This window comes from Phaenicophaeus curvirostris, chromosome 2, assembly GCF_032191515.1.
Source record: "Phaenicophaeus curvirostris isolate KB17595 chromosome 2, BPBGC_Pcur_1.0, whole genome shotgun sequence".
Classification (NCBI taxonomy): Eukaryota; Metazoa; Chordata; class Aves; order Cuculiformes; family Cuculidae; genus Phaenicophaeus; species Phaenicophaeus curvirostris.
In genome coordinates this window covers 42,402,874-42,418,725 of record NC_091393.1, presented here as the reverse complement: position 1 = coordinate 42,418,725, position 15,852 = coordinate 42,402,874, and the positions used below count along the sequence as shown (strand labels likewise).

General features: G+C 37.5%; 1 protein-coding gene across 14 annotated transcripts in view; it reads left to right on the top strand.

The window, feature by feature from the left end:
• Positions 1 to 15,852, top strand: part of TRDN (triadin) — a 217,455-nt gene that overhangs the window by 76,386 nt on the left and 125,217 nt on the right. For all 14 annotated transcript variants that reach the window (XM_069851798.1, XM_069851792.1, XM_069851787.1 and 11 more), the window contains 2 exons: positions 1,409 to 1,603; positions 7,171 to 7,230. In XM_069851798.1, coding sequence (XP_069707899.1) covers positions 1,409 to 1,603; positions 7,171 to 7,230 — 255 coding nt within the window. The remainder of the gene's footprint in view (positions 1 to 1,408; positions 1,604 to 7,170; positions 7,231 to 15,852) is intronic.

Here is a 15,852-nt window from a genome sequence, read left to right as displayed (position 1 = left end):
TCCACACTCTACACCAGTTTCATTGCCCTTCTCTGGTTGCACTCCAGCAACTCAATGCCCTTCTTGTAGTGAGAGGCCTAAAACTAAACATAGCATTCGAGATGCAGCCCCACCACCATGAAGTACAGGGGGACAATCTCTTCCCTAGTCCTATTAGCCACACTGTTTCTGATACAAGCCAGAAAACTCTTGGCCTTTTTAGCCACATTGGCACATTGCCATCTTATATTCAGCCAACTATTGACCAACACTCTCAGGGTCTTCTCTGAAGGGCAGCTTTCCAGCCACTTTTTCCCAGGTCTGCAGTGTTGCAGGTGGTTGTTGTGACCGAATTGCAGGACCAGGCACTTGGCCTTGTTAAACCTTATACAATTTACCTGTGTCTATCAATCCATCCTGTTCAGATTCTTCTGCAGAGCCTTCCTTCCCTCAAGGAGGACAAGACTCCCACGCAACTTGGTGTCATTTGCAGACAAACTGAGGGTACACTCACACCCCTTGTCCGGATCATCGATAAAAGATATTTAACAAAACGAGCCCCAATCCTTAGCCACAGAGAACACTACTTGTGACGAGTCACCAACTAGATTTATCTTTATTCACCATAACTCTCTGGGCCCAGCCATCCAACTGTTTTTTTTTACCAAGTAAAGAGTACGCCCATCTGAGCAATGAGCAGCTGGTTTTTCCAGGAGAGCGCTGTGGGAAACTGTGTCAAAAGCTTTACTAAAGTCTAGGTAGACAACATCCATGGGCTTTCCTTCATCCACCTTGTCATAGAAGGAGATATGGTTAGTTAAGAAGACCTGCCTTACCCAAACCCATGCTTTCCTAAACCTTCTCACTCTGCTGCAGGGCATGTCATGAATTAGCCTGTCTTAGACTAGTCTTTCAGCTTGGGTATAGATGTAGACTCAAGAACTCAAGACTTCTTGGTTGGAGATCTAGAACTGGTGCATAAAGCAATGCTTACAGATAGCTGCACTTCAAAATAATGACATTACATTTTTCAACAGAGTTTAGCTATGATCTCTGAAGTCTAAAGTTACTGAGATTTAGCCTGGAATTATGTTCCATATTTGTCTGCTTCATGACCAACATTTGTCTCTGTAGTTTAAACCATATAAGCTACCATATTGCCACTACAAATACTGACTATTTACCATAGGTTATTATCCTTAGCATCAGCCAAATACTTAGTATAGGACTGAAAGTAAAACTTGCTTGCATCTTGTATTTCTGTCTAAGTCTGTCTGGTTTGGGGGGAGTATAGCTTTCATCAGATCTAAACAAACTGATAATGATGAAAAAATACTCATTAGTAATAATATAAGATAAAATAAATGGTATTAAGTAGTATTTGAGGGAAAAAGAATGTCAATGAAAGATTTTTCTTTATCACTTGCAGAGGAGAAGAAAGTAAAAAGCACTAAAGTGGAAGCCAAAGTTAAAAGGGAAGTGAAGGATGGAAAAGGAGAAGCAAAGACAACTGAGAAGGTCAAGCACACAGAGACTAAAACAACAGAAGTTGGGCTAATAAGGGCCAAACCGAAAGTTAAGGAGGAGAAAGCTCTTCAGACTGTAACTAAATCAGAAAAGAAAGGTAAACAAAAGCAAGAGGAAACAGATGAAGATATTGAAAAGGTAGTAGGGAAGAAGCAGAGAGAATGGAGTTAAAACTGGGAAGTAACAAAGCTCACCCATGAAAAAGAAAAGTGCTGTACAAATAAATTCCAGTTGAATCTCACATCACTAGAAAGAGGCTAACAATGATAAAATAAGTTTAACCTAAATAACTAGAATATTCTGGTTTTCATGGCTAAAAATTCATTTTAGTTTAAATTCCTCTTTACCAATGACAAACTTCAGTTAGGCCTGAATCTTTGTGGATTTGCTGAGTAGAACATTATGTAGAGTATTGCTAGTGAAGTTATTTTAGAAAATACGAACTGTCTCACGACCTGCTGAGAGTTATGATTTGTTCCTACATCTACCTACGACTCCGGTAGGAATGCGGAGAGTAGCAGTAGAGGAAAGGGAATGTAATAATTTGTATTACATCAGATTATATGAGGCATTGTCTTGTTGTCAGGTATTTTATGATGCAGTGATCATAGAAAAAGAATTATAAAATCATAGAATCATAGGAATGGACCTTTAAAAGCCATCTAGTCCAATCTCCCTGCAATAAGCTGGGACAGCTTCAACTAAATCAGGTTGCTCAGAGCACTGTCCAACGTGACTTTGAATATTTCCAGGGATGGCTCTTCTACCACCACTCTGGGCAACCTGTTCCAGTGCTTCACCACCGTCAGATTAAAAAATTCTCCCTATATCTCCCCTCTTTTAGTTTAAAACCATTATCCCTTTTCCTATTGCTATAGGCCCTGCTAAATATTTTTCCCCGTCTTTCCTGTAGGGCCCCTTTAAGTACTGGAAGGTCATGATCAGATCTCTGTGGACCCTGCTCTTCTCAAGGCTGAACATCACCATCTCTCTCAGCCTTTCCTCACAGGAGAGCTGTTACACCCCTCTGATAATTTTTGGCCCATCTTTGGACTTAGCAGGTCCATTTCTTTCCTCTGCTGAGGGTCCCAGAGCTGGATACAGTATTCCAGGTGGGGTCTCATAAAAGCAGAGCAGAGGGGCAGAATCACTTCCCTCAAGGTGCTGGCAACATTTCTTTTGATGTAGCCCAGGATATAGTTGGCATTCTGGACTGCAAGCATGCATTATCCACTCATGTCTGCCTTTTCATCTACTGGTACCCCCAAGTCCTTCTCAGCAGGGCTGTTGTCAATCCCTTCATCCCCTAGCCTGTACTGATATGGAGTGCAGGACCTTGCACTTAGCCTCATTGAGCCTCATGAGGTTCACACAAGCCCACTTCTCAAATTTGTCCAGGTCCACCTGGATGGCATCCCATCTCTCAGATGTGTCAACTACACCACTTAGATTAGTGTCAAAATGATATACCTGCCAGATGTAATTTGATGTGAACAGTCTCCAAAATTCTCCTAAAAAGTAATGTCATTACCCTGGTGAAAGGAAGAAATTAAGTGATAAAGAATTGACATACATCAAACACCAAACGGAGGTGTTAACTACATTTTTCTCTTCGTCAGAGTTCTTCTGACCTCGAGTTGCAGTGACTGTCCCCTGATTTCCCTGTGGCTCTTGTGTGGCGTTAGGTACAGTTTCATATGAATGAAGACAGAAGGACCTGCCTCTGTAAAAATTGCCACGCTGCAGGCACAGGATTATTCTGACGTTAATAGAGGCAGCTCAGCATTGCAGAGCACACCTATCTGATCCTTTCAGCTGATAACCACAGATAAATCATTATACCTGGGCATCAAAGCAGTCACTCCTGCCTGGATACATGAATCTACCAGGGCAGAATCTCTCAGGTCTTCATAACGATCAGCTCTGGACTCTTTAGGAGTTGCCTAAAAATGTTTCTACAAATCTAAGAGATTTTGAAGCATAGCACCCTTTCTGACATGCATAGTGTGCTGAAGGAGTATTTTTTAACATTTATTTGTATTCTAGTTAATTTTAGTTTTTACTTGAATTAGTGAAGCCTTTGAGGCACAAAATCAAAGCAGCATCTTTTATGCTGATTGTTGTGACCAAGGGGAAAGTTCAGCAAATTTTTGAGCTCCTCTTGGTAGGTGTAAATCTCTTTCAGTTTTTTTCTTTCTCTGACAGATTTTCAGTGTACAGTGTGATCCACTCCATGCTGTTCAGGATAAGGCTCTCAAAATGCAGTCATGTGCAGATGAGGCACGTTAATCCCTGAAAGCAAAATATTTCAAGTAAGTAGGAGTCAAAGATTATGAAGAGCAATAGAGAGTGGTGGTGGTGGGTTTCTTGTTTGTTTAGGGTTTTTTGTGATTCCCCTCCCACTGTTATAACTGATGAATATCAGCAAAATAATCCACTTGAACATCAAATATTCACACTCCCTTTGTCAGTGGCCCCAATGACTGTGCACTGAACTGTGGCAAGTGAAAGTGAGAAGGAACAGCTGGGTGGGGGAATGAAGGAGCCTCTTCAACTGCCCTTGTCACGGGAGATAAGGCTACACATTCAGAGAAGGCTGACTTTTCTACTTTCATCCTTCCTTTGTCCACCATAAGCTGCTGCTGCCCAGCTGGACGCTCTGAGAAAATTCAGTTCATATTTCAGTCCCACTGTGACCCAAAGTGAACATAATTTTAAAGTCAGTATGGTTTTGCCGAGATTTCCTGATACTGCAATCCTACTTCTCCTTGCTCAAGGGAGTAGTTCTGCCAGCTCTTCTACAGCAATGCAAAAAATATAACAGTAATCACAAAAGGGTTACTATGAAGTCCCTGTTGTTGCATCATTCTTTACTCAAACTAAAATCTAAAAATATATATCATCTCCTAGGAAAAATCAGTTTAGTTCCAATGACAGAAATGTCTATGACTGTTTTATCAATAAGAATCTAGTCTCAAGTTTTGGCATGATTTATTAGTACTAGGATAAATATCTTTGTCACTATTACAGAGTTATAAGGTGAAAATTAAACTTCTCTTAACAGGAGATTTTAAATTAAAATGAATTTTTGGCCATGAAGAGATATTTGGAAAATCATATTTATTTAAAATTCCTCAGGTTTCAATCTTGTCTGATTGGCAGAATTCCCATGAACTTCAATGAGAAATTACTGTGTATATTATTCCTTCAAATACACTAAAAATGCTATTTTTGTTATTCAGATTTTAATATTCTGCTTTCATTTTTTAAATAATCTCACTTATCAAGGGTTGAGTTACTAAAGAAATCCTATGAGGAGAATAATACAAAATCTTTCTTCTCAGGTAAAATAGTAAGCCTTTTAAAAGAAATGCTTATTCAAATTACATCTCCACAAAAAAAATCTCAAAACAAAAAAACAAATCAAACCAAAACAAAACAACACACACCAAACTAATAAAAAAAATCCCAATCCAAATATTCACAGTCTATTTTAATCCTGGTCTACATTGCTACATTTTAAAAATGAATTATTTTAACATCGATGAAATGGTGTGAGCTGCTAGGCCCGCAGACTATGTCTGTATTATAACCTAAATAAAATCACCATAGGATTGTGTTCTGTCCTGTGATTGTCCATACAGCTTGTATCCCCAAACACAGGGTTTTCCACGCCATCTAGCAGTCTTCCATACAAAGCCTCTAGACAGTGCAGGGGCTCTTCCCAGTGGGTAGAATGGATGAAGAAACCTTGGTTTTGCAAAAGGGTGAGGAAAATTCAGCTTTGTGGGCAAAAGCTGTGTCCTGCCTTTGCTTTCTGGGCTAAGGAATTGGCATTGGTCCATTTTAATTATTAACAAAGACTGACTCACTGAGGCCCTATTTGCAAGTGCTTTGAAGTCAGTGCTAACGTTTTGCTGACTTCAATGGCTTTAGATGGCCTTACTGAGAGTACAGATTTGTACATACGTATTTTCTCACAAATACAGTGGTATTTTTTTCAGAAAAATAATACATAGACATAGGGCAGATATCGCAGCCAAATTCTTTAAATTACTCAAGGATGAAATCCAAAGCTGCAGCCTGCCAGAATAATAAATTTGTATTCCTAAATACAAAAGTAGAAACTATTATGAATATTCATTACAGTTTTTAAAAGCAGTGTTTATAGCCACAGTCTTGTGTATGCCCCAATTTCTGCAATATCTACTAGTATTACCCTCTCCATCTTAGTAACCGAGAACAGCTGTATGGGCTCCTATCAACTATTAAAAACAATTGGACATTTGCAGAGGTTGTCAACTCCTTCCTAACCTCTACAGCCATATAGAAAATCATGACCTGAAAACTTCCGCGTTCCAGCTATAGCGGTCAACATAACAGCAGCAGTCACATAAATGCCTCAACATGAACTAATACCGATGCTCCAGTGAACTATGTAAGAGAGCAGAAAATACATTTCATTTTATATATTTGGGAACATAATTTTGCATTTAAATACAACAGTTATAGCATTTAAACAATCTGAAGTATTCCAAAGTCTGTATAATTTTGTTTTGAAGTTGTTAAAGAGAAACTATGTAGCTTTGTAAGTGAGTAGAAGGGTGATACAACAGGAAACGAAGAGACAGGGAGACATGAAACGTAGCCTAGGAAGTGTGCTAGAACAGCCTAGGACAGACGGATGAATATGCTTAACTCAAGCACCACTGGGAACTAATTTAGTTAACCAGGGTTAGCATCTAGTCATCAACATAAACTTTCAAAGCTAATGTTCCTTATAGTGCAGTGGTGCAAAGTATTTTTTTTCTGGCCAACAGGAGAGTGCAGCAATTACATTGCAACTTCTTTGCACTCAGTTACAACTGGTAAGTTTTCTTCACCATTCTTAATGTTAGAAATTTTTATCAAGGTCTTCAACTCTTCTTATGTCTAGAAGAAATCAATAGGCAATCAACATTTCTGAAATTAGTTTCATTTAGATTCAGAAGCCTCAATTTCTGATCAACATAATTTTAATATATATTCAGATTTAATATATACACATATCTATATATTTGTAAAGATTAGTGTTCAGAAAATAATTCTGTAGTGAACCAATAAACTTCTGTAGAAAATCTCAGTGCTAGAGAAGTGTAAGTACACAGAGTTCTTTTTATATTCCCATTCACTAAGTGTACATATTGATTTTATATTTAAAAGAGTATTAACAAAGTGCTATAATACAAAAGTGTATAGAATTTTTCTTTCACCTAGCTGTGGCTATTTGAAATGCATTTTCCAGGATATAAGAAAGACTTTGGGATTTGCGGCCAGGCAGCATACTGCACATTACTTGTGCATGGGGTCAGGGCACCTGCCAAAGCTGAGGCTGCACCCTACTGACCTGGTTTTCCACTACACCTTCCTGGCCCAGAATAATAGTTGATAGCTCTGGGGCACTGGTAGCTCTGAAGTTCTTGGCTAGGAGGCTTGATCTGAACTAAAAGTGCTCTCTTTCTAAACATGTGAATTATTGGAAGGCCAGGAAAAAACCAAACATATAAGCAATAATGTCCTTGAAACATGTCTCTGTACTGCCAAGCTTTATCTTCACCATTAAATAGAAATAGAACTTTACATCTAGAATTTCATTGCTCTTTTTTCCCTTTTTTGCTCTGTTAGATCAATATGCGTTCTGTCGCTATGTGATTGACATGTTTGCGCAAGGCGATTTTTATCCAGGTATTTCCTGCATCATTGAATTCCTTTCTAATATTCTTCTGTTTCCCTGAGAGTTTCTGCTACTTTATTTATTAAAAGTGTGGTTTGTATTGTTGAAAGGTCTCACAAGTGCAAGAAAGAGTGTGCAAATTGTTTTAATAAAGCATAAGAGCTAATGGCTGTATTATTAAAGCTTTTAATTGTCTGTCTACAGTGCATGAGTTAAAATTAAGGTCATGTTAAAAGTAGAGTCAATAGAAGGCTATAGAAATTGCTAAAATTTTCCATGTTTTCTTTGGCTGAGATGCAACAAGAAGTAGTTTATTGTTAATAACGTTGTGGTTTTTTTCCTCAGAAACAGCAAGGTTTAGCCCAGAATGCTTCAAAAATAGGACTACCGTTATTATTCTTAGTATATAAAACGTAGCTTATCCACCACTTCTGTGCTTTATCTCCCCTCTTCCCAGATTTCCATGCTCTTCTATTCAAACATAGACATTTAATAGTTAGCAAAAAAAAGAAGATAGGGCTATTGATGGTGACTGAGCATCATCTCATACTACGGCAGTCTACACTAACTCGATTTAATGGACACCCTTCTGAAATCCAGTGCAAGAGGACATAATTTATGAATGCCAAGCAATGATATTTATGAAGAGAATAAAGAGTAGACTATTAAAGGACACACTAAGGTTTGCAAACTTTGTTTGGTTAGTTATTTGTTCAAGAAGCTTTTCATCAGTATTTCTTCAAACTGAATGTGTTTTCTTATCTCTACCTTGTGGCTTAAGTCATATATTGACATGTCCAGGTCCAGCCAGAGCAGGGAAATCTGAAGGATGTGGCTGAAAAAACAGACACTCAAAATGGGGAAAGGAAAGGCACAGGTTTTTGTGAAGGGAAAAAGAATAAGCTTGGAATTTTGTGTGATCTGTGCTTGAAGAATGACATGGAGAGACAGGAGGTTCCATTAAAAGAGAGCAAAGTATTATACCACCTCTAGAACTTTTAAAGACAGCCAGTTCTAAATGAGTAGACTAGTCTAGGCTCGGAGTTGAAGAAACATTAGAAAAACCTTCTAGAGACCTTCAGTTATGCTTTGATTTAAAAAATAACCCACTGTACCAGATGTGAGTCACCCAGTCTCTGGCTATACACAGCTGTACTATTAATAAATCACAACACAAAGACTTGCATGGAGCTCTTCAAGATCTCTTATAGTTCTTCTGACATTTACAAGCAACTTTGACATGTGTCAGAGCCTTTTCCCAGATGAGTCCCTGGGCTTTTTGACACTTTCAAGGCAGAGAAGACATGCTGTGGAAAGAGAGTTTTGGAGAAGTTTGCTTTTCAGTTTTGACCTTTCCAGTGACAAGTGAACTGGGAAGACTGTGAAAGGGAGATAGAGAGGGAAGTCTATAGTGACTTGAATTTCAGAAGATAAAAGACACGCATGTCTGCTCTTGCCTCCCAGTTTCTGCCTTGTGCCATTTTAGTATGCAGAGACAAATCTGTGTTAAGAAACCACAGGATAAACTCATTGGAACAAATAGTTGATAGCCCTTGGACTGTCAGTTGGCCTAACAGGTTAACAACAAGAGTGACAGCTTGGGGCCCTAAAAAGTGGAAATAAGTCATTAAGCAGCTTTATTCATTCGGTTTGTAGGTGAAAAGGAAGATGACATCGCCTTAACTTAGGGTCTCCAAAGGTCCACCAGTGGCTCCGCTAGTAAAGCAAATGCTTTTTGACCTGTTAAGTCATTTGTCAACATCTGAAGTTAAATGCTGTGAACGATTGTTATAGTGGTGGCTGATGTATATTTGTGAGAGGTAAAATAAAGCATTGTCTTCAAAATAAGCTTCAGGCAATTCTGTGAAAGTCTGTGAAAAGGCAATGCAGACTCGTCCAAATGGTGCTCCTGAGAAGCAACGTAAAAGCCAGGAACATGCAGTTTACTCAAAGTTTTGTCATGTTACAGCAGTCTTATTTTTAAAAAAATTGTTGAAATGTATGTAAACTGCACACAGTCAATTCATAGGAAGCCATCAAAGGCTATTCATTTGAATTCCTTGAGAATTCCTACTAAGTTGCTTCATGAAGCATTAACTGGTTTTCTCATTTCTCTGGTTGTCCCTGATACTGACTACTTTCATGCAGATCCTCCTGAAAATAACAATAATTATATAACTATCAATTAACTTCTGAGACTTCTATTTTACTTTTTATAAAAGCGTCTGAGGTTCTCAGCCATTGACAATGGATATCATCGGAGTTTAAGCCATAAATTCAGACAGTTTTTGCTAGACTAGAAGTTTGTCTTCTATAAGAATAACATGACTGCAAGAGTGACTACCCTGAATTCTACTGAGACACAGATAAATAGCCCTCTTGGGCTCTACTGTACACAGTATAGAAAAAAAATTGCTTTCTGATTTTGTCTGATGAAAAAAGGAGCTTGAAAATATTTTTACTTTCTGTCTAACATGCATGTGATAAATGACAGTTCCTCAGAGGGACTGCTGAACCACCTTTCCGCCAAGTGACAGATTTTCTGATCTTGTTTATCCCTGGACTACAGTTTCTTAGCCAAGTATGGGCAGCACTGTAAAATATTAATAAATTGCTCTGTCCAGATTGCTTTGTACCCCTTTTGTCTCCTTGGAAATGAAGAATTAATATGTATTTATCCTGGGCTTAATTTTCTGAGTTTTACTTCTAAAACTTTAAAATCTAAGGAAAAAAGTTTGTGTTTTTACAGATGCTTTGGTTCTGAGTGTCTCCCCTATTCTTTATCGCACTGGTATTTCTGAGGTCTAAGATAGCCTTTCTGATAGAGAACACCACTGTCCCTAGAGAATCCTTAGAGCATTTGAAATATTCACCCATGTGGATGGATTTCAGGGATGCTAGTTGGTCAGACTTTTAGCATGTAAACATGTGTTTCTCTAAGTTAATGATAACTACTCTGTTTTATTCCCCTGTGCCATACTCCTGTTTTACCATTCCTCCCTTGCTTTCACTGCAAAGTTTTCCAGATTGCTTTACATTCATAGTTCTTGAACTACTCTGGCAGATCAAGATCTTGTTCCAAAAAAATGCCTTTTTTTTAAGTGTATCTATCACAAGTGGATTCTTGTGTGTCTGCTTTTTGCATGCCCGCTTCAGCATGTGGTTGTGCATGCTGCATATTGTTGGATGAAGACTGATAAACATCTCTTGGATATTTGGGTGTAACATAGCACCTTGTTTCCCGCAGACATTCTGTATCTATATGGTCAGATTTCTTCTCTTCATTTTAATCACTTTGAAGTTAATTTTACATGCATAGTTTTACTGTATTCTAGTTTTGTTTAAAAAACTTGCATTTCACAGTACACTGAACTCACTACTGGATGTTCTTTACAGTTACCTAAGTGATAAAAAAGACAGTGGGAACATAGATGTGGTCTTATTGTCAAATCTTGGCACTGAAGCACCCAGTTACTGTGGAGTTTATAACACGACATGACTCTTTCCAGTAATAACCGGATTGCAAAGGAATAAAATTTCCTTTCATTAATTTACTCTCATATGTTTATTGTGTATCTCCATGCCAGGATCTAAAAGCCAAACTGATGTAGATGACTTTGTTAATCTTATTTTGTTGAAAAAATACTTGCCTTGGAGAAATTAATTGAGATTTCTGGCATGTTTACATGACAAGGGTATATCACTTAGAGTAAAACATTCATTCCACCATCTCATTAAAAAATCATCAAAGCCTCAACCTTTGCACATATGCTCATGAAAAAAAAAAAAAAAGAAAAAAACCTCTGCATGACAATCACAGACACTTTAAGAAATCCAGGCAAGTTGTAGTGATAGTCCATAGGGAAATCTACAGTCTGCTTGGTCCCAGAAAGAAGTGGCAGATTGAATGCTGTTAATGTCTACAATGATCTTCCAAGGTTTGTCTCTTCTCTTCTGTTGTCATGAAGTATTCAAAGAGCAAGGATTACAATTGTTACACAATATGGTAAGAGAATTCCAAAACATTGTCTATATGATACTTGCTATTTAATATACAAGAAGATTTTAGAGATACTGGTATAAAAATGCAACAATATTGCAAGATAATGGAGTGTATTACTGCTGAAAAACAGAGCATTAAGTGCCTAATTTTAAAAGTAAAAATACCTGTATTTGCTGTGAGTGGGCTGTAGCACTGAAGCTAAATATTCGTCCTCTGCCGTTCAGATAGCAAAACACTTTAGACTCTTAAACTACTTTTAAGTTTCACTCCTACTTGATTACACAACTAGGATGTGTTGTGAATGTTTCAACGGCAGTGTGTAACCTTTCACCTTGTTACATTACATTTATATGAAGACAAGTTTGATACCAGTGTAGTTTCTCCGGGGATATATTTGATGCAGTGCAATTAAAAAAAATCATTCATAATACATTTGAAAGTAACAAGTTATTTGCTTCTTGTTTGAAGAAATTCAGCATGAAAAAATGTGGACCAAGTTATAAGCTTTCACATTTGAGAGAGAACACTAGAGAATATTCTTTTTTCTAAGAAGAGATATTTTCTGATGCTACCTACTCAATATCCCTTTCCCCTACAGCAGAAAAGAAGCAAATCAGTGAAATGCTGTTTTAGTGAAATGCTAAAAAGAGAATTTGGGAGCTGCGAAACTTTTTCAGTTTTACTTTTCAAACAGAAAAGATACTTAAAAACTAACATGTGTACTGCCCTCTGATGGCAGTACTGTAATCCAAAATTTGCAGAGGCTCATTTGGATTCATCTTCAGAGCTGATAGTTGGTTGTACATTATTTTTTTATTTAAAAAGTTGTTCATATGATGAAACACTTGTCAACATTTCTTTTTCTGCTGATGACATAAATGCAGATGATTGAAAGACAGAAGCATTTATTCCTCTAGTCCTCTGAAAGAAAAGAAGTAATGAAGAGTTATTGTAAACAAATATGCGAGAAACTAAAAATTAAGTTTTAATTATTGAAAAACTTCTGATTAATTTATTGATATGCAGTTCTTGAAATAGTTTTAGCTCTCATTTGGAATCTAAGTATTGCTTTTTTACATTTCTATTCAGTTATGTAAAACTATGAGAAGACATGCACTGATGTCAGTTCAGCAAGGTTCTTGTCTATGACTCCCTTCTCACCCCAAAAGCTGTGTCTATTTGGTCAAACTCTGATCTCTTAATGAAGACGTTGTCAGCACACAATCCTGATGTCATCCCACAGGGGTAAAACAGCTATCCATTATTCCCTGTTTATATCATCTCACTGTGAATCAGAGCCAGATGCTAGCACACAAAGCTGCATCTGTCAGCGCTCTTATGGCACTTTACTGTAATTTTGAAAAAAAAAAAAATAAAAATTTAAATGGATTTCACTCTCTCAGAAGCAGCCCCAGGCAGTATATGTTATTCTGCTTCTGTAGAGATGAAGAGGTCTCTTTCTTTGATAGTTTACTGCAAGTCACTCTGAGGAGTCTGAGTTATATGATACAAAAGAAAGCTAAAACCTTTGTTGGTGTAAATGAGTGTAAATATCTGATTTTAATGGAAGTAAACGAATTGGTGAAGCCAGAGAGACTAGACTAACAGAAGAATTATTACATGTATAATATTTCATTACTACTATTTCATATCATAACCATTTCATATAGTTCAGTAATCAAGTTTCAAAATCAAGGGTCATTTCAAAAGATTCATTTACAATGTCTGGTAAAAAGTTAGTTGTATTGTGGAGGATCATCAAAAGACTCAATCACTTTAGTTTTGACAAGTAATCCATTTAGAAAGTAAAAGCAAAAATTAAATGCCAAAAAGAATGAGCTAATAATAAAAAAAAGAGTTTCATATATTAAAAGGTAAAACAAAGTTTAAGCAATGACCTTGTAAAGCAGTTATTACATTTAGTGACTCATCGTCATTGATTTCCAGTTGGAATTACAACAAATATTGATGGCATTTCAGATAGGTTAAAAAATTGAAGCATTACAGAGCTACACAATCCTTCTTCAACACTCAATATCATTGTCAAAAGTGAAAAGTATTTGCACAAAATTATTTAAGCCAAAAATAGTTTTATCCATAATTTTTGAGACATAGTTGGCAAGGAAGCCACTCAGAAACCTAAAAACCATAAATTCCAAATGTCAGCCTGTAAGAACATATGTTTCTTTCTCAGAGCTTCAGTGGCTTAGAGTATGGGGGAAAAAACAGTTCCCAAAAAGAAAGAGCCTCCTTTTCAAGCCTAGACTTATTAGCTCTTAAATATCAGTATATTGCAAAAGAAGCCAGATAATCACAGAATCATAAAATCATAGAATCATCAGGTTGGAAAAGACCCACCGGATGGTCGAGTCCAACCATTCCTATCAGTCACTAAACCATGCCCCTCAGTGTCTCGTCCACCAGTCCCTTAAACATCTCCAGGGAAGGTGACTCAACCACCTCCCTGGGCAGCCTGTTCCAGTGCCCAATTAACCTTTCCGTGAAAAAATTTTTCCTAATGTCCAGCCTGAACCTCCCTGGCGGAGCTTGAGGCCATTCCCTCTCGTCTTGTCCTCTGTCACTTGGGAGAAGAGGCCATCTTCCTGCTCTCCACAACCTCCTTTCGGGTAGTTGTAGAGAGCAATGAGGTCTCCCCTCAGCCTCCTCTTCTCCAGGCTAAACAACCCCAGATCTTTCAGCTGTTCCTCATAAGACCAGTTCTCCAGCCCCCTCAACAGTCCCCTCAGAAGCTTTGTCGCTCAAATAATGATTTGTACATTTGATTTGTATATCAAATAATGATTATGTATATTTTGGATTTTGCTGATAGTATTTCTATTTAGGACATACATAGGATTACTTATTTAAAGAAATATGATCCAATTTTTTATAGAGATGAGATTGCATCATAAGCAATATTTGTAGAAAAGACTTTAGCTGAAGTAAGGTACATATAACTCTGCCAAATTTCAGCTGGCAGGGTTCATAACTTGCAATGGCAGATTGTCCTTCCAGTAAAGATGGTTAGTTTAGCCAAACATTTCAGCTGTTTACAACACTTAGAAACATGTTTTGTGTTGACCATTTAAAAAGTTGTCTCTTTCAGTCCTTCCCTTTCAAATGTTCTAGGTATTCCAAAACTAACAAGAAGTGGGACTTGTTAAAAGGCTTGACATATTTGTTTCACAGGTTGGAACACCTACACACCTGTTAGTAAGGTGTCATAAGTAAGCATAGTCAAAAAGAGTTTAGGATTGCCTACATGGTTCCATATATACGCATGTACCTTTTGGTTCTTTCATTTTCTAGTATTAGACAGCAAGCTTGACCTGCAGAAAAATTTTGGTTCTGTAATACTGAGCACCACAAAATCTGTATTTTTAACATTTACCAACCTAATAGTCTCTGACTACCTTAAGCAATTGTTTAGCCCCCTTACACAATGTCTGGCAAACTATAAAGGAATTGCTTAAGCCAATCAAGCCACCCAACTACATCTTAAATGCTAATCACTTCAGGAAACTAGGAATCTTACATGGATTACAAGCGAACACCTGTCTTTGACAAGACATGATAACCCACAATTTTCTCCTTCAGTTAGTTGTATAAACCCAGATAATATATGTCTAAAGTATGTATATCTTTTAAATTATAGGTGAGGTAATGAATATATTACCTTTAGAATAGACTCCTGAAACTGTCTTATGGAAGTTAACTACCATACAATTAATCTTTCACAACTTTAATAGAAAAGAATATAGCTGAGATCTATACAAATATGTTTTTAAACACGTCCTGACACTGAATACACTGAAACATCATGAAGAAGGAAAAAGGTATACTGAAGGGCTTCCAGTTTTCTTCTGAATTTTCCATTAACAAGGCAAAATCTATAGCTTCGTTGTGGGATTCAGAGAGGTTATGCTCCTTGTCCAAATACAAATTCTCTGTTGGTTCTGCTGTAAAATAATGGAGCTCGGTTTTAACAACAGAAACAGTACAGAGCCATCATACTGCACAGCTAAGAATAGTGTAGACAGAACCTACAAATGCTTTGACAAGATATATTCCGTCACAAAGTATTTCCAACTTGGTAATAATTCCTCACCATTTCTCTTGTGAAAACATGCAGTGCAGAGAACAGGAGAGTGTTCAGCTGTGACCTAAGCAGTATGTTCTATCCATGACTTTCTTACTTCCACTTCCTTCCACAACTAGTCAGGAGCCCTATGACAGTTAGCTGTGGCTCATTCCGCTGTTCTCTGTTCAGACATTTCTTTCTTTTGTCGTCCACTTTCTTTCTGCATTTATCTGTTTGGTCAAAAAAGACATAAACCTAGAGTGAGTCAAGACGAATTTATTTTTCTCCATTAGGAACTCTATTCTTCCCTCTGGTACTTCACTTTCCTTCCTTGTTTCGCTTAGTCCTTCAATATGGTCAGTATTATCTCACTTGGTCTGTTCAGCCTGGAGAAGAGAGGGATATCATAGCAATATACTGCTTCCTCACAAGGGAAGGAGGAGGAGCAGGTGCTGATCTCTTCTGTCTCGTGACCAGTGATAGGACCCAAGTGCATGGCAGGAAGATGTGCCAGGGGAGGTTTAAGTTGGATATCAGGAAAAGGTTCTT